At 38.9% G+C, this 23,670-nt stretch overlaps 1 protein-coding gene across 1 annotated transcript; it reads right to left on the minus strand.

Moving 5' to 3' along the window:
- Nucleotides 1–754: 754 nt before the first annotated feature.
- LOC139708077 (TNF receptor-associated factor 6-A-like) lies at nt 755–23,184 on the minus strand (the record flags this gene model as incomplete). Its single annotated transcript, XM_071620059.1, has 6 exons — nt 755–2,447; nt 4,206–4,355; nt 6,382–6,543; nt 20,208–20,306; nt 21,463–21,514; nt 22,937–23,184. Coding segments are annotated over 6 exons (1,707 nt in total), but the record flags the coding sequence as incomplete, so codon positions are not given.
- Nucleotides 23,185–23,670: the final 486 nt, after the last annotated feature.

Here is a 23,670-nt window from a genome sequence, read left to right on the forward strand (position 1 = left end):
AAAATAAAAAGAGAATTTCCCAAAACTTTACTTTTTGAATAAAGTGCAATTTTCTTTGACATGTTACTGACTTATGTTAGGGGTAATATTATTTCCCCTGACTTCTGAAAGAGAGAAGTCGAGTGTTCTTTTATTATGTGAGAAAAGTGAGAATATCTAGAATTTTCTTTATACTTTCTTTTTTGTTATACCATGCATCACAAGCCATAGTAGTCTTGCCCCAGTACTGTAAAACATGATATGAGCTGAATTTTTCAAAAATTGGAGCCGACGTCCTATTTTTGCGGCATGAAATTTTCACGAACTGCCACTGGCATTAAATGCATATAGTGTAGACAAGAACTTTCGCGTGCATTTTAATTTCGCGAATCTTGGCGCTCGCGAAATTCGTGAAATTAAAATGGACGCAAACATTCCTCATTTTACAGTATATATTCGAGGTTTAAAGAAGCAACCTTCATCACCAGAGCTACTGTACAACCTAATTCTTCTCCATCTTCTCCACGTTTCATCCAGGGCCTGATCCACTTCATCAAAGTGACCAGTGAGCTAAGCATGTGACCTTGGGCACTGTCAAAGGATGAAGATTCGCCCCCCCCCCCCCCCCCCCCCCCCCTCCATGACTCTCTGACCCGACTTTGAGTAGTGGTCATATTCATCACAAGAGTCTTGCAGGCAAATTTTATAAACATTTTTGTGAATGGCAGACACACAGTGGGCAGAAAATGAACAAACATGACTTGGTTGCCCTAAATCCCATCTCTACCATGAATGACCCAGACAATGAAATAAGGGGGTCATCCCACATGACCTACACTCATGAGTCGTACAACCCACGAGATTCACATCAACAAGAGGACAATGAATCATACATACAGCCCATGTGTCAATCAGCCCATGAGTTTGACACTATTCTAAAGCAAATATACAGGCCCTGAGTTTGACATGAGGTATTAAAACAGCCCACAAGTTTGACATTACTACAGAGGGCTTAATGTGTTGGTCTTGTGGGCCTTGTTTGCTTCAAGTGTCAAACTCATGGGCAGTATGAATCATGGGCTGTATTTGATAGGCGTGGGATGTATGACTCATAGGCTGTATGGCTTATGGGTTGGACAAGTGTATGACTCATAAGTGTTGTTCTCATGACGTGCAATCCAAATAAGAACAGATGTCATATTAATAGTTCATGGTCAAATTCTACGTACCTTCACTTTATATGAAGAAATTATTAAATGTCATCACATCATATTCAGTTTTGCTAGGTGTGGTTGGCTAATCACTAACAAAGCTTTAGGTCAATGGGTGGAAAAATTTGAGAGTTTTAATAAAAAACAGAGTTGTACACATTGATTTGTTCTTTTATTCATTCGATGTCCCGAAACTTATCATACAATGTACTGAATTCATACCTACACTCTGACTGAAGTGAAAGCTACGATTCAACATTATCATGAATGAGGTTGCACTTCCACCTTTATCAGCAGCACGTCATTCTTGACAAAGTTACTATTACGCTCCAGGGAGTCAATTGAGGCAAATTCCATGTAGCCGAATCCCTTGTGATTACGGACAGTCTTGGGTCGCTTGAACGCATCCAGAACACTCTTCGCCTGGAGCATTTCCCTAATGTCTTTCCGCTTTGACACGTCCTCGTTCTGGTCGATAATTGAGAGCGTGATGGAGCCGCGGAACGGCCAGTCCAGGAGGTCGTCGTACTTTCCCTGCATGAAATGCACAAAGAGCGAGATGTAGCCTGCCCCGGCTAGCCCCTCCGACTTGTTGATGTTGACGCGGATGCACAGCCGATAGCCGCAGGAGCTGGTGTAGAAGCCGTCACTGTGGCGGACGGTGGGCTCCCCTCGCTCAGCGGCGTAGCAGAGCCTGCTGTAGCCGTGCAACCGCCAAACGAAGACGCCATTGGCCGAATGCTCCTGGATGTCTTTGATATCAGTCCGGGCCTGCTCCACCTTCCCCTTCAAGCTGCGGATCTCATGCTCCTTGCTCTTGTTCTTGCTCTCCAGCTCGATGACCTGCTGTCTCAGCATCACCTCCTTCTCCTCCAGGCCCCTCACCTTGTCCTTCAGGATCTGGATCTGCTCCACGAGGTCCTGGCTCTGCCAAGGACCGAAGCTGGCGTGCGGCGCCACTGCCGGCGCCACTGGCGGTGCCGGTTCAATTTGTGATGGTTTCCCCATTCGAGTCCTCCCAAGCATATCTGAATTCAGTTTCTTTGCACCGTACTCCTGCACATCAATGTTCTTACCGGCCGAAGCTGGAGGCTTGGAAAATAAACGTCTCCTGCCGGTAGGCTCAAAGTAGTCCATGCTACCTGAGGTTTCTACGCTGTGATGAACACCAGGCGCTGTCCTGACATACAATGCCACCAGTTCTAGATGCTTGGCCATGTGATTTGTCAGGTGGGTCGCCATCTCTTTCTTCGGCACCTTGGATCAAATGAAAAAAAAAAAAATGCAACTTTTAAGAATCTCAAATTTGACCATCTCAGGAAGTTAACATGACAATGATGACATAGTCAATTTTTGAATGATGGAGGTCAACTCATGCAATATGCAACTTTATCCAGCCTTTTTGAACATACATTGTTTGTGACTGTGCATCACAAAACCAACAAAAAGTAGCACACTGCAACTTTATATGAGGTGTCAAAATAGGTGACATTGGTCAATCTGTTCAATCCTTTGATATAAGTTTTTGTTTGTTGGTTTTTTTTTACATCTTCTGAAATAGCAATGCTTCTTACACATGATTCTCAAGTTTGGGATCATAAAATGGCTGGAAAATTGCGACTTTAGCAGTTTTTGTACAATACTTTATTGTAGAGTGGTGTTGTTACGCATGTTTTAATCTCCCCTTTTAATTTCTTTTAATAATACTCACTCTTCACTTTCACCTCTAATACAATGCTACTGCTTTGAAAGCCAGTATCAGTCATGAATAAAATGTACTTGTAGTTTAATAGTGTGCAAATTTTCAGCTTACTCTGATAATCCCTTCATTGTGGCTACTTTGGGGTTTTACATGCATCCTGTTTTTTGTCCCATTCATTGCACAGAGCACAGCTTGGTGAGGATTAACACTTGAATAGACCATTAACTTCAAAGCTTCTTTTCTCAGGAAACTTGCTTCCACAGTGTGTACAATTGTACTTTCTTTCTATTATTTGAATAGATTAGGAAAGTCCATTGGTATTGAGTTATAAATCATTCTAAAGCTTTCAATAGAGTCTGCTCTTTATAATGTTGAATGCATTCATTCTCAACATACCCTTGGTTAACCACGTAGAGTCACCATCAGCCAAATTGAGACATGCAGGGAATAAATAAGGCCCTTATCCCAATTAAGCAATGTTCAGTCACCCACACACAAGTTCATTATGGGCCTTTGCTTTATAATGCAGTAAACCCCCTGAGTGTCACCAGCATGCTGATGCTGTACATGTTTGAGTACACATTGCTCAAGTGAAATTGGATATTGTCAATCACAGTTAATGACAAATTCTGTTCAACTTACTTTAACTTGCTGGGATTGATATAAACAAATTTATGACAGTGTACAATTGTGAATCATCGGGGGGCTGTTCTGCCAGGTCCATGGTGGACTACTGTAAAAAGCTGTTTTTATCGTGAGATTTTGATTTTTTCACAAATTTCACAAATCACTGTTGAGCTATAAATTGAGCAACATGAGGGCAAGCAGATTTTCAAACTGTTGCAAAACACTTGTGCGAATTTTACTTGCCAGAAAAGAAAGTCCAAAAATATAAAGAAAATGAAGTAGAAAATCACTTGTAAGTCAAGAGGTGAATAACAGCACACACTGATTAACACGCTTTAACACATTGGAGTATTAAACTTGGTTTGATCAAGTAATGGTGTTGCATTGCATTGGGGCTTTTTCACATAAGCGTTGGAAAGTTGCTATAAAATAAAATTTATGTGTGTTAAAGTCAATATCTTTGAACTTCTGTATACATTGTAGCTTCATGGGTTTGAAAGGGAGAAAAGTATTTGTTTTTTCTCATTGTTCCAGAATACTCGCACGACCTTTGATTTTCACTTGCCCCAGGCAATCCGGCAAGCGCTTATATAGTCCCTTGATTGGACATGTAGTGGGTTTCCCTCCATGGAGCATCTGCATAAATTTGCATATTAACAGTCCACAGAGGAGCCTCAGTACATTACCTGCTCCGAGCAGCCAAACGATGCAAACTGGCAGGGGACTGGAACCTCTGGACATGCAGTGTCGTGGTGCATCCCGAGGTCACAGGCTAGCACTTGGAGCTTGCAGAACTGGCATGACATGGGACGGTCTGGACACTGCAGAATGTGGCTCTGGAGTGAAAATATAGAGCAAATCATTGTTTTTAAATAGTTTTTAATATGTAATATGCCAAAATCACAAATTTATGAAATGCAGAGTTTCTGAACATGTACCTCTCCCTTTCATTTTTTATGCTATATCCAGTCCTACATTGATCAGCACATGAATTTAATCATTTTAACTTACTTGAAAAAAACTTTAAAAACATAATCAAAGAAAGCAGTGCAGATATAACTGGGAGGTGTTATAGATGGAGTGGCAACTCTTTGTAATCCATGCAAACGTATGTTTGGGTTCTAGAAAGATGTGTTTCTGTTCTCCTTGTAATGCATAAATCAATCCGTTGAGGACTAGTCCCAGGTACTGCTGATACTCGGGCACGTGTCTATGGGAAATGCATGTTGTAGCAAAATCATCCCATCCTCAACTGGTTAATAGGTTTCTTTAAAATCTGATATTTTTCAATGATGCTCACATTTGCCGATGTTAGTTTTCTGTCACACTCAATTTTCCAATAAAGTATATTGTTTTATAAATGAGTTCAAACATTTTTTTTTACCTTTTGCCCCTAATACATGAGCACTGTAAAGTGTAATTCTTACACTGTATTTGGGATCGCTGTTCCAATTCAAGACACACATTGCTGTCAGTACATTGAAAGAGAAAGAGAGAGGGAAATGCAATAGGGGACAAAGGTCTTTTCTGCCGTGACAGTGCTAGTCCTAATTACTGATGCTCTCATATAATTTGTCAAAGGACTTGTATAGCACCAGCAGTTAATGTTGTTTTCCCACTGTTGTACAGTCCACTATAATAGCCCTTTTTACACTTGTGTTTCTTAACTCCGTACTTTCTCTGACCCAGGGCTATCGTTAGTCCCGTACCAATTTTTTCAGCTTTTTACACTCGCCAATAAATTCCATACTAAGCTCTTGTCCTGGGCTAAGGAGAAAACTGACCTTTTTACACTCATATTTCATAGCCCCGTACTTTCCAAACTAATGAATATTCATGATTACGCTGTGCACTGTACAAGTACACGCACGCACCGGCAGCACTTGATTACCTCGTTTCTGATTGGTCAGTGGGGGGTCGTACTTCGTCTCCGTCGCTTGGCCCCAGATTATTTTTTCGTTCTGTTTACACCCGCTTGCTTGGCACTGCAATTGCGGGGTTAGCACCCAAATTGCGGTGCTACTGGTACCCCTGCTATTTTGCAGGGCCAGATAGTACGGGATTATCGGTGGGGCTAGCCCACTTTCGCAAAAACAAGTGTAAACAGAAAGTGGGCTAAGGAAAGTCCGGTACCAACGGTGGGGCTAAGGCCCCCCCCCCCCCCCCCCTTAGCCCCACCGTTGGTACGGGACTAGTCTAAGCAAAATTTTGCAAGTGTAAAAAGCCCTTATGCAGTTGTGACTAACCATTTGTAGCTGATCTTGAAATTTTTATTTATGTCTATCACAATTTGAACCACAACTTAAATCATGGTTGTAAACATTGAGTAATCACAGTGATCAGATCTTATCAGATCTTGAGGTCAGTAATGGCACCTACATCAAGTGTATGTTTAATAATAATAATAATAGAAATAACGCTTAAGACTACAGTGTAGTTGAAACAAAGTAGGTATGAAAAATATTTCAGAAGGCAACTTTGTTCAGACTTAACCCATTGAGGACGAGTACCGAGTATACTCGGGCAAACGTTTAGATAGGAAATGCGTGTTGTAGCCAAATCAAACCGTCCTCAATGGGTTAATTATAGGCCTCTGAAATCCAGATACATGTAGCTGAAAGATGCCCCCCCCCCCCCCGAATCACCACAGTTACATGCATTGAAATCCACATTCAGGCCTACTTAAATAGCACTGTGTGCAAAAGTTTTGAGCTGGAGGGTCACACAATTATGTAACATTGCAGCATCTAATATCACTGCATTCTCCTCCTTTAACACATAAAATCATTTCGAGAGTCATTCCCTGATTTCTTTCATAACTTTCTCTATTTTTTTGTCGTTGTTGTTGTTTCACTTCAGTACCTGTGTGTCGTCGAAAGCGATGTCCATCTGGCAGAATTCACATTCCACCAGCCTCTTCGGACAAGAGCTCTCCAGGTGGTTCCTGATTGACTTTCGGCGCATCGATGCCCCGCAGAGGTTGGGGCACGGCTCGGTGCGGAACTCACACACCTCCCGGTGGTTCTGGAAAAGAAGAAGAAAGGGATGTAAAAGAAAGGAAAAGGATTATGCATAACTTGTACCGGTGTGTGTAATCGCGCATCATAAACCCCCCAAAAAAATGGTTCCACTTTTGATTTTTTTCAGTCAGTATAGGCCCGAAATAAAACTTACTGGGCAAACTATGTTGACTTTTTCTATGGTGTTTTCTACAGTATATGAGTGATCCCTTTAATATTCATCTAAATACGATTAAGGTCTTGAAGCATAACATTACGTAAGAAGTTATGAGTTTCATTTTTCTTTTCAGAGTATATACAACCACTGCTGTTGTTGTTGCTGTTGTTGTCAACTCTGGCTTCTTCTGTTTTCCAAATATGAGGTTGATGAGAGCAGGCAGTCAAAAGAAATAAATGTACATTCAAAACAAAGTGAAACTGACCAGAAATGAATACTTTTCACGGTCAAAAGAAAAACAGAAACATAATAATTCAAAAAAGACATCAGTGAAAATAAGATTTAGACTTAAGAACTAAAAGTACTATGTGCTTTGAAAAAGGGAATGCAAATTTTATTAGGATAATGTGATATTGCCTTTCACAGTGCTTGCTACAGAGTATCAATTTCATTTTGTGCCTCCAGATTAATCAAAGGTGTCAGTATAAACATCATTTTGACGGACCCTATTGTAAAATCAAAGGGTTCCTTCTCTCAAAGTAACTTTTCTGGTGGCTTGATTTTAAGAGTTAGGCTACAGCTGCTTGAAAGTAACATGTTATTTCACCTCTGAGAATCTGTGTTCTCAAATATTGATATTTAAACTACATGTACAGCTCTACTTCAAAATACAGTTTGTTGGTTTTGTGATGCAAGTCATTGTGACCTTTGCACCAACCTGAGGGAACCATTTGCCCACATGAAGGCCTACATGAAGGCCTACATCTCACATACATATACACGTTGTATTCAACATACAAAATTGTACCTGGGTCAAGTGCCAAGAAAATCAACTTCCAAAAAATTTTCTTTTTTCAGTTTTCTTCTTCTTAACTTGCCATAGCTGATCAATCTGATGGATGGACAACTCAAAAGCATATCAAATGCATCAAGCACTATTCACCATTTGAAGCAGGAGTATAAAAATATATTTCTGTTGTTTTGTTTTTGTATTAACCTGTTGAAGACGAGTCCGCGAATACTCAGGCAGGTGTCTATGGGAAATGTGTGTTATAGCAAAATCAGCTCATCCTGAACAGGTTAAATAGATTTTACCATCTTGGAGCAAGGACTGATCATCAATTTTACAAGCATGTTTATTCTTCAAAATGACTAGTGTGTTCAGGTACAGCCACAGAAAATGTAATTTGTTAACACTTTCGAGCATTGTTCTCAATTCCACACTGTCCTAAGCAAACAATAATGTATGCATGTATACACCGTTTTTGAATATTATACGGGTAAACCCCACATAATTTGAACAATAAATCATCAATAAAATACACCCCAATTAGCAAATATTTGCAAACAAGAGCACCCATACTGACTTGGAAAAGTTACAATCTGGAATGCTTTCAATATGCAAATGAGACCTGTTCATCAACATTTTTTGTATGCATATGAAGTGGAGTGATATTATCACAGCTTTGAACAAACAGTACTCTTGACTATTTTTTTTTTTTTTTTAAATCTACACAAGTAAAATGAATAAATGACAAATGGCTGAATACCGGTATACATAAATAAATTGATATGACACAAATATCTTTATAAAGGAGAAAATTACATAAAAAGAATAATCGATGAATACAAATTGTAATAAATCCCATAACATTGTTTCATTTTTATGTTCCTTTCTTCATCTTCTTCTCCTTCTTCTTTTTTTTTTGCACAAACCACACATGGAAAAACTGCGAGGCATCATCCAAATGATATGTAGGTGCCTATAATGTGGTCACGATGTACACATCTGTCACTTTCTCATTGTATTTCCTTCATTGTGCATTCTTGTGAAACTGCTGCCGTTCAATCCCTTTTATTTTTCCGCTGTTTCATGAAAGGCAACTCGAACACAGGAGTACAGTTTGCTGGATTTTTGCTTCATCCGCCACAAGCTTATAGTACAGAGGATTTAAAATGCCATCTAATGTGTAATGGCAAACACCACAGTACAACATACACTGTATACAGCCTTGCACAGCATTATGCTGCAGTTGTGGTGACCATTATCTATAGTCTACAAAGGAAAAAGGGACAAATTCAGACCCTGCACCACAAAACAAACAAAAAGTCGCCAGACATGAATTTTTAGTTAAGACCATATTCTGAAAGAGCAGACTTTAAGCTTTAAAATGATGTATAATTCAAATCAAATGGACTCTCCTAACCTATTTAAATATATGGAAAGAAAGCACAAACTCAGGAAAAGTGTGAACTGAGAAAAGAGGCTCTCAAGTACAGTGTGTCTAGATTCAAGCACTTAATCTTAACCAAGCTGTGCTGGCTGTGCGATGAGTGGGACAAAAAAAAAAAAAAAACAGGAAGTAAACCACAGGAGTAACAACAATGAAGGGATTAGCAGATTAGACTGAAATTGAGCATGCCTCATTAACACATTCTGTATAATCAATGCCAACTTTTAAACCAGTAGCATTATCCTTTCAAAAGTTATTAGAGTTAAAAGTGAAGAGTGTGTACAATGTTTTTCAAAATGAAAAGGGGACTCTAAAGACACACCTAATCACACTATTTTACCAAAAACGTTTGAGATAAACTGCTATTGGGAAAAACACACTTTCCTGCCCGTTCCATGATCCCAAATTTTAGTACACTTTGTAAATGTAAAAGAAGACTTGCCCTTTCAGAAAATATGAAAAAGTTAAGATTGGCTAGGTTGACCCATTTCACTTTCAGTCCTCATACAAAATCAGTGCGTGCGACTTTTTGTTTGTTTTGTGATGCACGGTCACAATTTGTCCCTTTTTCCTCGGTGAGATATTTTGTCAAATTTTGACAAACAAACCAAGAGAGGGCGCAACTTTTCTCATTGCAATAATCATGAGACTGCACGCTCAGCTCGCGTATCGCAATCCCTGCACAATCCTCAGGTGTCACCCCCTCTGCTGTTTGGCGCTTAGGTCTACACTGAATCACTGCTACAAGTAAAAAGAGTCCAGAAGCTAGACTATGGTGACCTAGGCACTACATGAAGTCTTTATGCTGATTGTACTGAGTGACCTGCACACCAGTGAACAACAGATTTTCTTTCTCTCTTTTTCATTGTATCTTTTCCTCTGAAACTGACCCAAAGGTGAAAGACCAGCACCTGGACAATGGTCAAGCAAATCTCCCGACACTATGAGCCCATACCGCACCTGTACATGTACACTGTACGTTTGCCTATCTCAACTACCAGTACTATTCTATTGTGCACATACAAAGTCGTACTGGGGTCCAGGAGTCACACAGTGAAAATTGAACGGAGTGAGCAGCGTATACGATGGTCTATAATACCATCATGTCTAATAGTCTCACAACCCCTTTAAATCAACATAATTCTCGGTTGTGGTAGTTGGTAATTAGATGGTTGCTTTGAAGATATGTCTTGGGGAAATGGAGAGGCAGCAGCTAGGGAGTTTCCCTGTAAACATTCTTTATTTCCACTGCTGAAACATTCAAGGAAAAAGGGGATTTCCCTGATTTTTCCCCTTTCTAGCCAGAGGAGGTTTCAAGGTCAGTGACGGGAATTTTGATGACAGGGCAGATTGGCTTCCGTGCAGCGTGTGCGTGTGTGTAAGACAGAACCTGTGTGATAGACAGAATAACATCAAAGTCGTTCAATATTTTCATAAACTTTACGATTTTGTACAGACTCTGTCTATTGTCAAAACTGCAAAAGGCAGAGGTTTAAACCCGTTGAGGATGATTTTATTTTGCTACAACACACATTTTCCATAGACGCCTGCGCGAGTATACTCTGGACTTGTCCTCAACAGGTTAAAATTCTCTCATGCTCTGTTTTTTTTTTTCTCCCTCTTAGGATATATATGAAAAAAAAAAAAAAAACATGAAATGAAATGCAGTAATGCATTGTGGACATTTTGTGTATATATTATTGTGACATTTTGCATGTTATATAATTACACATGTGGATGGACTACTGTAGCAGTGCTTGTACAATATAATGTAGACCCCTTAGTATACATGCACACAAAATATAGTTGAACAATTTCCAAAGAAAAAGCAAAGTGCTATAACGAAGACACTACAATTGTAAATACTGTACATTGTATACAAGCTCAATTATTAGCTCTGTGTACATGAATACCATAGGTTACATGGTCAATGGTGGAAATGCTATCAATACATGAGAGACATTTTCGTTGTTTTTTCTTGCAGGTTGCATAACTTCAAACAGAGTACGCAAAGGAAAAAGGAACAACTGATACACATTGTATTGTACATGCAGAGCTACCAAGTCTCACGCATTCTGCGTGAGACTCAAGCATTTAGGGTTTGTCTCACGATCTCACGCATGGCACCCATTTTTCTCACGCATCTGGTGAAGTCTGCAATTTGGGCCAAAAATAAGGAGCATAGCTCAAAGGATTAAAGTGATAGTTGCAATTGAAGGTATATTTCCCTTTTGCCTTTCAAAATTAGTACAAAATAGTCACTTAAGTATGCACCAGATAGCATCATTAAGAGCTAATAATTAAAAAAAGCTCCCTACCATGGGAGGGGGACACCCTCCTCTTTCGCATGCGCATGTGCGCGAGCGCCGAGACGCCGAGTCATAAAAATCTCACTCATAAAAGTTTTTTGAACTTTGCATCTCTGTACATGTGTATGTGTACATATCAACACTGTGATTACTGCTTTCTTTCACAATGTCAAGGACTTAAAATCCTACTGAACTAGATACATTTTAGTACATCCTGCAATGCAGTAAAAAAGGCTTCATGAAAAATTTCTCTCGTTACACAGGCTGGACATGGATGAAAATTCAATAGTGGAAATTTGAATGACAGGATACTGTAAAACAAGACATTTTCGCGGCATGAAATTTTCGCAAAAAATGAAATCACAAATGTTCGCAAATTATCACAAATGTTCTCAATTTACCTCTAACACTCAATACATATAAATAATGTAGACAAGAACTTCCCCGTGCATTTTAATTTTGCGAATCTTGGCTCTCGCGAAATTCGCGAAATTAAGATGCACGTGAAAATTCCTCTTTTACAGTAGGTTGATGTGTTTTTGTTCTTTTTTTTTGTTGTTGTTGCTTCTTCAAAAGAACATTGATTATGAGAAGGAAGGAAGGTGAACAAATACTGTGAATCCACACTGTGAATTTTCTTGCCCTTTTCCTACATGACAGCCAGCACCAACATTAAAGTTCAATCACATTTTACACTTCACACCCAAGTTGATTTTGATTAATTATAATGAAATGCCAGACATGAGAAATTGTCAATGTAGATAAGTTCCATCAAAGTAAGATTCATGGAAGAGTGTAGAAAATTTCTTTTATAGACTTCACAACATAGTGCAATCATCTCACAATTCTTCCACTGCATAGCCAAAAAGAAAAATATTCATTATTAATAAAACTCTTTTGCCTGAACAGTCAAGATTGCCAGGCTGAAGCAAAACTACAATTTGATGCAAGGGAGAGTATATATTTAATATATATATTTTATTGATATTGATGTCATACTAAAAGGGCAAATTTTTTGGTATTTATTGTACTGTAAATCAAGAAAATTGTACATGCATCTTATTTTCACAAATTTCACGAGAGCCAAGACTTGCGAAATTATAATGTACGCTAAAGTTCTTGTCTACACATGGATGTCTATGGCAATTCACAAAAAAAAATTCATGCCGAAAAAAAAGTCGATTCGCAAAATTTTCATGGCACAAATATTTCTTGCTTTATAATAATCAGGGTCTGTGGAAGACTTTACATAAGAAGTGAAAACACCATCTATCCCTTCAATTTTACATAACATGTGGTTCCCAACTTTTTCACTCATCCATGAAAATTTACACTTAAAAAAATATCAGAATTTTCCAATGTATTTTAAGTCCATTTTCTGATGAAACCTCCCATATCATTTACATTCTCTGATTTCACTCTTTATCTATGTATAGTATCAGGGCTTTGTAACATAGTGTGGGATTACACTTTGCAGAGATCCGTTTTCTTGAATAATTCATTTACCTCTGCTATTAAATAAAAACAAGCATGCCGAGTGAATGCTGGGGCTTAAATCAATTTCGCAAATTGTATTTGACAAAACAAGGTCTGAGAATGAAACTGATGGGACGCGTAGCATGTGTTTACATTGTGGGTTTCTTTCCTTCACTACTGTACATGAAAGGTAGGGAACTTCCCAGAATTCTATACCTTCCCTGAAGTTGTTGGCGACAGGACTGGCTGACTTCCATGCGCGTTATGTTTCACGATACCAGAGACGTAAAGTAAGGACATAATAAAGATCTAGTATCACTCTAGAAATCTACATCGAGAGTGTTCTGTCCTTTTGTGGCAGTAACTACAACATGTTGCATCTTGTTTTCCTTCTTGGCTGGTTTCATAAATTGTTTTTCCTGTTTAATCCTAACTGCGCTTCGCTGGTCAATTGGCATGCATGTGGAGTGCTTTAACCCGTTGAGGACGAGTCCCGAGTATACTCAGGCAGGTGTCTATGGGATATGCGTGTTGTAGCAAAATCAAACCGTCCTCAACGGGTTAATACAATGGAGTTGATTGGCATGATGTGGATGTCAAGAGTCTAATTCTGATCGTGCATCACAAAACCAACAAAAAGTCGCACCCCTTGGTTTTACATGAGGACTCAAAAAATGTGACACGGGTCAGCCATGTCAATCTTGATTTTTTTTTTCATGTTTTCTTAAAGAGCTATTCTTCTTTGGCATTATCTTCAAGTTTGGGATCATAAAATGAATGGGAGAGTGTGTTTTTAGCAGTTTTTCTGCAACCCCTTTTTTGTACCTATAGTAGAGGCTACTATGTAATCCCGTGAGATTTTTATGCCAAAATTGATTTTATTAGCTAACTTTGTCAATATTGGGGTGCTGAATCCAAAAAACTTTGGTTCCATTTTTTCCAACCACGTCTTCAGCCGCCATTTTGAATTTCAAAATGGCCGCCATAGCAAACTGTATTTTGACCCATATTTCATAAAGTGAGCATTGTAGAAGCTTCAAATTTGGTGCAAAATGCATGAGTGTGATGTCAGACACTCTGATATATCTTTTTCTGATATTGTGGATTGTTTTGATACAATTTGTAGGCTGCCATCTTGAATTTCAAAATGGCCGCCATAGCAAACTGTAATTTGACCCATATCTCATAAAGTGAGCGTTGTAGAAGCTTCAAATTTGGTGCAAAATGCATCGTTGTGATATCAGACACTCTGATATATCTTTTTCTGATATTGTGGATTGTTTTGTACAGTTTGTAGGCTGCCATCTTGAAATTCAAAATGGCCGCCAAAGCGTTTTTACCCATATCTCAGGTTGCAATTATTGTAGAAGCATCAAATTTTCAAGAATGCACGTGCTTGTGGTGTCCAACATTCCAGTACAGCCGTTTCCTAATTGTGGATCATTAGACAGGCCACCATATTGAAATTCAAGATGGCTGCCATAGAAAACATATTATACTGTTGTAAGCGCCTTAGATGAATTTGCCAAAATTGTTCTAGATAGACCGAATTCATTTCCAGGTCAAGCAGAATGACAGCCATCTCTCAATTCAAAATGGTCGCCGTAAATTCAAAATGTAAGGACGAGGTTCCAATGACGTCATCAAGCCATTGCTGAGGGGCAAAAACTGCGTATGGGGGGAGGGGGCATACCACTGTCCCATACATGTGGGCAAGCGTGTACAAGCATTACATCTCATATAACCAGGCGGTATATGCGGTTCGCGAACTGCACGCTAAAGCGGTTTGTTTTTGCCTCTCAGGAAACACATTATTTTGCATCGTGGAACCTCGTTAATGATTATATTTAAGCCCAATCAGTAAAATATTTGTACAAAAGAAAGTATTGATACAACTGAAGGCGATCTTCAAAAACTTGATGCTGCCTCGAGAGAATGAAGACAAACAAGGAAAAGTCTCGCAATGGCCAATGGCAAGAAAGGCCATGGTCACCCTACCAGGCATCACATTCACAAGCTTGTTTGTTGGCCACAAACTGAAACAAGATTTGCTGGACACTAGATATATTTCTGGAATAATACAGAATGAATAAGGAATGAGTAGGCTTTTTCCTGATTGCCCTTGAGTGGGTCATCTTCAGTTATTAAGACTTCCAAAATGCTTACTGCTGTACTGCCAGTGATTCTAAAACAACAAAGGAGCAGTAATAGCTCAGTTCTGTGGCGCTTTGCATGCGTCAGAATTCCTCCACAATTTAGAAGACCATCACATGAGGGTAATCTCAAAAATTGTCACTGCTTTGAAGCTGATGAATGTGGTGTTCGGCAATCAGCTATCAGAAACATTCAAGGGGGATATTTCTAGAAAGAGATGAAAGGGAAGTTGTCATGTTCTGTACCAAGAATTTGTATCTAGGAGAATTAAAATAATATATCAATCTCTGGGATAGTGTGAAAAAGGGCAGACATTCAACTCGTGCGATTAAAATACACCATGTAAGATTGGATCCAAAGTCATTAAGCTTAAGAGGATCACCAACTTCTCCTAACATTTCTACTGGCTCTACCAGTCTACAGTCTAATAGACCTGTCATTATCCAGTCATTGCTGAACGATACAATTATCGGAAGGTATAAGTTCTAAGTAATTCCACAATCACTCTTCATCTCATAATTTCATGGCCATCTCCTCATTCTCACTATCGAAGGTTCATTTTTCATACCCATGCCTTGGAAACCCACAAAACTGAGCCATATAATCAGCCTGAGAGTTGAAATACTGATCAGTCATTTCCATCTGACACAGAGACTACATCACTGAAAGAAAAGAAACAAAGGGTTCATCAAAGATGCCATGGGAGCTGTCACCCGTCACTCACAACGAGGAAACAGATAGCCTCATTCCATTGTATGTATAGATGCTACTTCAAGAGCAACGGGAAAATCAGAGATATTGATGATTCTTACGTAGACACTGACATCTCAATTCTCCTCATGGATCTTGTAAGTTTGCTTTACTTACTGCATTGCATGATATTTGCTCCATCACTGTATGGAAAAAGAAATGATAAAAGTACAATTGACATTATTGAGAGATTATCTTCTGCAGTTTTTCGAAAAAAAAAACCAAAAGTCTGCTTTTCCATGCCTTTTATGGTGCTGGCTGAAGTTGAAAATTTGAGGATGTCTCAAAGAGCAGATGGACCAAGAAGTATCTAAACCTGGAATCATGCAGAATGTGCAATGACACAGTCCATGCCTCCCAGAAGTTTGGCGTGGATGACTTCAACCAGGACAATCTCACGCTTTACCCTCGTAGAGTCTTGATACAACAAATCCAGAGAGCAAAGCTCGTAAACTCTCACAACCTAATTTGTGCCTCTAAAACAGGGAAATATGATATATTACATAGTAGTTGTTTCCAGAGGTTATGCATATAGAACGTTCAATTAAATGCTTTGAGATTTTCCTACACCAACGGTGGCCACAGAATTCATTATCATGCTCACATAGCAAGAAGGATTAATGCGAAAGTCACTGTTTCTGGAAGAATTTCATAGAACCAATTCTCCCTTGTGTGCAGCCTTAAAGTGCTGTGACTTCAAAAACATATGCAGGGAATGAGCCTAGAAGACATATCTATTAAAGTGACTATCCCATGAATTTTTAGAATGTAGGGCTAATGTTGTAAACTCTACAACCAAAACGTCTAAATGGGGCATCTAGTCATTCAGACACAGTTATTAAGAAAGGTTCTTTTGAAATTCATTTGTTTTGACGTCAGAATCAAATGATTTCCCATTCACAATTTTTACCCAAATGCAATGCTTTTAAAGGAATGTTTCCCATGGCAGCCATTTTGCATTTCAACATGGCAGTATACCTATAGGACAGGAAGCAGTCCCGCCTACGCAATTAATTCACTGTTCGGGTGATCGACTTACACATGAGTGTTCCAGCATGCTTGGGTTTGCAGTTTAAAGATCTTGAATTTCAAGAGTGGCGACCAATGCGAATAATCCATTATGATTACAGAATGTATAGGCCCTATGTGTGTTTTTTAAAAGAATGCATACTGTACGCCACCATAAGCATTCATATGTCTAAAAGTTGCTTGTAACCAGAGATAGCTGAAAAGCAGCCATTTTGAATGTTAAGATGGCCGCCTCGAAAGTGATCTGCAATTTAAGGGAGGGAAAAGTGCATCTGAATGCTCAACATCATGAGCCCGGTTTATGCCCGAAATGTGAACTTTCTTTATTGCTTACAACATGAGATATGGGTCAAAAAATACGTTCTGGTACGGCGGCCATTTTGAATTTCAAGATGGCCACCTTCAATATCAAAATGAACCATCGTTTCAGAAAAAGGTGTTTCAGAATGTCTGATAGCATACACACGCTCTTTGCCCCAAATTAGAACCGTATACACAATGTATACAATATGAGATACAGGCCCAATTACATTTGTTATTGTGGCCATTTTGAATTTCAAGATGGCCGCCAATGAAAATGATCCATCATTTAAAAAAAAAATGTATGTTATTAGCATGTCTGACATCACAAGCATGCTTTTTGCCCCAAATTTATACTTTCCATAATGTTTACAACCTTAGATATGGGTAAAATATATTTAGCAATGGCGGCCATTTTGAATTTGAAGATGGCTGCCTAAAAACTGTATCAAACCTATCTACAGTATCAGAAAATGGTGCATCAGAATGTCTGACATCATAAACATGTTTTTTGCATCAAATTTGAACCTATTATGATGCTCACATTATGAGAATTGGGTCAAAATACAATTTGCTATGGCGGCCATTTTGAAATTCAAAATGGCGGCTGAAGACGTGGTCGGAAAAAATGGAACCAAAGTTTTTTGGATTCAGCACCCCCAAATTGACCAAGTCAGCTAAAAAAATCAATTTTGGCATGAAAATCTCACGGGACCCAATATCTCGACATAGCAGACCGTACTACTAGTAGTCTGATCAGGTATGTCTTAGAGGTCTGTTTTCATTTCTTGGAAATCCTTTGCACACTTTTCACTTTCAACTATTAATAACTTTTGAAAGGATAATGCTACAGCTGTAAACTGCTTTGAAAGTTGGTATTAATCATGGACAGAATGCGTTAATAGAGCATGCTCAATTTCAGGTTAATCTAATAATCCCTTCATTGCTGCTGTTATGGTGGTTTACATCCTGCTGTTTGTCCAATTCATCAAGCAGCGAGCATGATTTGGTTTAAGATTAAGCACTTTGTGAATAGACCCTGCACTTCAAAGCCTTTTTTTTTCAGTTCGCACTTTTCCAGAATGTGTGCTTTATATCATTTATATTAAACATTATACATCATTTTAAAGCTAAGAGTCTGCTTTTTTCAGAATCTGCCCTTATACCTAAAAATCCATGTCTGGCGACTTTCTGTTGGTTCTGTGATGCAGGGTCACATTGAATACTGAAAAAGCTTGGCAATATATAAAAGACCTAGAAGCATGAGGATACCATGTCCATGTAATGGGAAGGCTCGGATATATTCAGGAATCCCTGCAACAAACTGTGTACAGCTGATCCCTAAAAATGAAAGTACACACACAAGGCTATTTAAAAATCTTGACTGGAATCAAACACTACCGATGAGCGTACACTTTGACACATGCTGTCGCTGGCAGACAGTTCTCTTTTTAGCAGGCTTGCATTATTTGTGCTTTTTTTCATGTCCCCTGTGGGCAGGATATGAAGACCAACGCAACGGGGCAACCTTTCTCTCCCCATGATACCGGATCTAAATCCCCGAGCACATTGATTATTAAAGACTATTTAAAAGGGGCAACTCAGCCTTTTTGTGCCGTGGTAGAAACCCCCTGTGTGCCACATTTTCCTGAGACCACAACATAATGTTTTAGGGAAACATTTCTGTTTTTCAAATCTATGTATTAAACGTTAATACATTTCTGTCACTCCGGACATGTAATGAGCACCGTCAGCACTGACATACGTTTTGTAGCTGATGATAAGGAAGTTTGACTTTCTCAGGTATCATTGTGGGTGTCTGTTTTAAATGTTTGTTTGTTTGTTTGTTTCCTCTCTTTCTTTTTTTTTTTTTTATTCACGCAGGGACTCGGTTTTGAAGACTATTGACAGTACGAGTAGGGGGTTTCCCCACAAATTTCCCACTTTGCCAAGGCGCAAGGAGTCTGAATAGATGTCAGCTGTGCAGTGGTTGGTAAGAAGGTGGGCTGCCGTTCAAGAGGCTTAAAAAGTCAGAGTTGAATACAAAAAGGAAATGGGCTGGGCTGCACATGAACGTCACAATTAAAGAGCAAATCTGTAAAATGTTACTAGTAAACCATGATGAACAGAGTAAATAAGAAGAAAAGAAAAGTATTTCAAAATGTTTCATCAAAACAGACACGTACATGAAGTCAGTACTGAGTGTGCAGTTTTACGTATTATGCCTTTACTACATCATGATCATTTTGGTAACCGACACACATCACATAGCTGAGGTGTTGCCATCATCAACTCACACCTTTCTATTTCAAGGCATGATTTACCATTTGCAGATGAAACAAAAACCCAGCTTTAGTGCTTCAAAATAATTCTAAAATATGTGTTAGGGATAGAAACCACTAGTGTATTAAACAATTTGCATCAGTAAAATCAATGTTAAGTATTATCAAATATACAAAATGTGAACAATAGTTATACCGGGTAATGTAAATGTTTCTACTCAAAACTGTCTACAGTTATGGTTTAGCTTGGGAAAAACAGTGATATCTCCTTATAGTTTAGGCTTTGTTACACAATGTTTGTATGGTAGGATGTTTTGTGATGTAGTGCAAGTTCATCGAGCAACTTCATCCAACTCTTCCTTCTCCAAATTAAATTATGATGATAGTATTGGAGCAATGTTCTATAAAAATTATAAAAATGTTTTGGGCACTTTACAGTTCAAGATATATTGACAACTTGACAATGCCTTTTACACACACAGACATGTTTGTTTAAAGTCAATAAGGAATCACTGATAGACAACTCAACCATTTCATGCAAATGATAAAGATAAATTACTACAGCATGATTTCAACTGAAGCAAAAAGAAGAATTTATAGTGAAGACTTTTGCATTATTCATGTCAATTGGACAATTGCACACTGTAGGGATTTGGGGACTAGGTATAAATCTCTGTTCACTGGCAATTTAAATTTCCAGTCATTTATCCCTATCAGCAAAAAAAAAAGGCACAGTTGTTACTAAAATGTACTCGTTCTCACAAGGTTTCTTTATCACTTTATTTGTTTTGTTGCTGTTGATGTTGCTTTGTTGTTGTTGTCGTTGTTGTTGTTGTTGTTGTTGTTTTGTGCATGTGTGTGTATGTGTGTGTGTGTGCAGTTGAATGATGAAATGACAAAAAAGGCAGAATCTATCCTATATGGAAAGCTGGAAATCTGTATCACAGCAGCATGGATAAACCTGTTAAAAAACTTACATCGATATTCCGAAGCTCTACCAGTTCAGGGCAGCCTTTGAATGGGCAATGAGCTTGCAAATCCATGATTTCTCTCTTAACGCATATATCTGGAAACATCTGTGATAATAAAAATGAAACAAAAGATTCAGACAAGAATTCATTAGTAAATTTGAATAATATTATTACCATTCAGTACCCACTGTGTGCGATAGGGATTAGAACCAGCACTGGCTGTTGAGTGAAAGCTCAGTAGTCTAGTGCAGATACAACGCTAGTCTAAATCAGGGGATTGATGGCTTAAAGATAATATAAAGTTTTGGTACCTCAAAAGTTTCCCTGAGTTTCCTTGTCTTATTTTGTGTTTTAGGTTTAAGTACCGTTCATAGAACTAACACTGTGAGAATTACTCGCCCCAAAGTGCTCTCATGTCTTAGTAATCATGCAATAATGGTTTCGTACCACAGCAGAGCGGGCTCTGAAAAATTTGAATGAGCCGTTAGTTTGATTCAACGCGGTACTGCAATAATCAATGTACACGTATTGTACAAAACCATTATTGCATGATTACTAAGACATGAGAGCACTTTGGGGCGAGTAAGTCTCACAGTGTTAGTTATATGAAAAGTACTTTAATCTGAAACACAAACTAAGACAAGGAAACTCAGGGAAACTTTTGAGGTACCAAAACTTATCTTTAAATACACCCTGGGTGTGCATGCCCATGGTTTTTTCACATGGTTACTACTAAAACACTGAATAATTAGTGTGTATTTATCTTGATGACAGGCAATTTGTCAATCAGTTGCAATGAAGAAAAAAAAAACTTGATGCAAAAATGTTAAAATAAAAAAAAAAACACTCAAAATCAGTAGCCACTGGTGCTGAAATACTTTAAGTTTAGCGTACCAACTTCTTTCCATTTGTTTGCTTGCTCACTACTTTGTTTGCTTTTCTGTTTTTTCAATAGTCCTACATTTGCTTGAGTTGGATCACAGTAGCATCTCAAGGATTTTAAAGCCTCTGCATTTCATCAAACACAAGGAGTCAAGGGGCCGTGAGCATGGCATACATTGTAGATCTGAACACAATGTATTTTTGTCCGCCTGAGTTGGTTTGTCCATCAGCGTAACGATCCCCTCTTTATTCCCTTTATACTTAAAACCCTTCCCTCAATTTTCCCCATTTCACAGATCTTTTAAATCACAGAGCAGGATGCGAAAAGAAAAAAAAAAAAAAAAACGAAGAAAAGAAGAGAAAAAAAAGAGGGGCTCACCTGGGCTTCCGTCAGCGCCACATTATCTACAGGGCAGCGTAGACTTGTAACTCTGTGTTGATTGCAACAAGGAAGACAACATGGGAATTTAAGACAGAGTGAGAGAGGTAGGACCCTACATATATAGCATAGTGACGGGGTCAAAAGTTGAATCATAATTCATTATCATAAACCCTACAAACGTGATACACCCTGGAAAGAGTCTTGTATCAATACCTCTATTTAGTGTATCACTTGTTCATTTTCACAAACCCTACATAATACATCCTGGAAAGAGTCTTGTATCAATACCACTAGCGTATCACACATTGTAGCAACATTTTCTTTGCAAATATTGTTCTTCTCTCTCTCTGTATGGACTGTTCATCACCAATATTAAGACTTGTATACACACAAATACATAATTTTCAGTTAAGAGTAGATCCCAAAAGAGGAGACTCAAAGCTTTAAAATGATGTATACCTGAACACACATGGACTCCCCTAACCTTTCTACAGAGCCAAAAGAATGTGTATATTCTGTATAGAAATGTTTACCAAAAAAGGATTAAAGCTCAAGGGCCTATTCAAATGCTTAATCTTATAGAGCAGTGCTCTGGCAAAATAAATGGAAGAGAGAGAAAAAAAAAACAGAGTATAAAACTCTGTAGAAACTACAATGAAGTAATTGAACGGAATAGGCTGCAATTTTCCCAACTTGTTAAACCCATTCTCTTCATTGCTGCCACCAAATTTCACCACAGTAGCATCAACCTTTCCAAAGTCAAAAGTTGAAAGTGAAGAGTGTGTGAAGGGTTTTCATAAAATAGGAAAGGACCCTAACTTTTGTATCCACCTAATGTATTCCACGAAAAGGTGTTCCAGAACAACTGCAAAAAATATAATTTCCGATTTGTCTTATGATCCCAACGTTAAGAAATATGTAGAAGAATGCTCTTTCAGAAAATATCAAAACTTTGATAAAAGTTGACTATGTTGACAAATTCCACCCATTTTAAGTCCTCACATAAAAGTGAGTTGTGCAACTTTTCGTCGGTTTTGTGATTTCTCGCATTAACAAAATAGCAATTGACTTGCATCTTTCAGAAGGCAGGCAGGGAATAACACTACCCTTTACATACATTGTAATGTCAGTTTGTAAAGTCAAGGAAATGTGTACTTTTCAAAAAAGAAAAATAATTTTGTCGATTTTCTTTGTATAGTGTACTTGTCATTCTACACACGTGACATCACAAATTGTATTGGGTCTTCTCATCGAGCTATGGTGGCATTGAAACTCCAACATTTAAATCGGTTCAAAATCAATTCAAGAATTTTTGGAACGGATTGCCCAATTTTCCTCAAATTTGCATGGATGTGTTAATGTACTAATAATGTTGCATAAACTCAATCCACACATACAATGTAGTTAAAGGTATACCCCTTGTCTTTCAAACGACGCCCATGTGACTTCTAGAGGTTTGACACACTGGTACCTTAAGCAGTGCCGAATGCAATCGGCACAGAAGCGATGCCCACACTCCGTCTGCACGGGATCCCGTAGGCACATCAGGCAGATCGGACATTCATGCTTTGGATCCAGCTCGGGTTCAAACTTGTACTCGTAGCCGCTGGGGAGGGGCGAGTCTCTACCCCTGCTGAGCTGGCCGCCGGGCGCAACAGACTCCGCATTTCGACTAGACTGGTGATGACTGATGTAGCTATCCTCAGATGTCGGCAGCGACAAAAAGGCGGCGGGTGGGGCCTGGTGAGGGGCAATGTGCCCGTGGCTGGACCGGTATAACCGCTCGACAGAGACGGTTGGGGGAACGCTGCTGCTTCTCGCGGGAGCTGGAAACCAGTTGCCCGGATAGGCCTGTCCCTGGCGGCTCCCTCTCAGCCCATCGTCACTGCGGGGCGAGTGAGGGACATCAGTCAAGCCGTCTGGAAGACCAGGGTCATACTTGTGGTCACTCATAATTTCCGTCCTCACGGTGCCCTCTGAGGTCCTGGAACTCTCTCCTCTGATATTCCCAGCATGCTACGACCTCCCAGCATCTACCTGTCAGAACCAACCATAGATTGTGACAAGTTCATAATGGGTACGTTTAATGTGAAACACCACCAATAACAAGGGTGTGTCTTGGCAGTGCAGTCGTTAAAGATGGTACCATTTTCTTTCAGGTAAAATGATATCAAATGTTTACAATTGCTAAGTTAAGATTAAAAC

Source organism: Diadema antillarum, unplaced genomic scaffold, assembly GCF_040938485.1.
Source record: "Diadema antillarum isolate AM-2024a unplaced genomic scaffold, OU_Dant_1.0 seq00001299_RagTag, whole genome shotgun sequence".
Lineage (NCBI taxonomy): Eukaryota > Metazoa > Echinodermata > Echinoidea > Diadematoida > Diadematidae > Diadema > Diadema antillarum.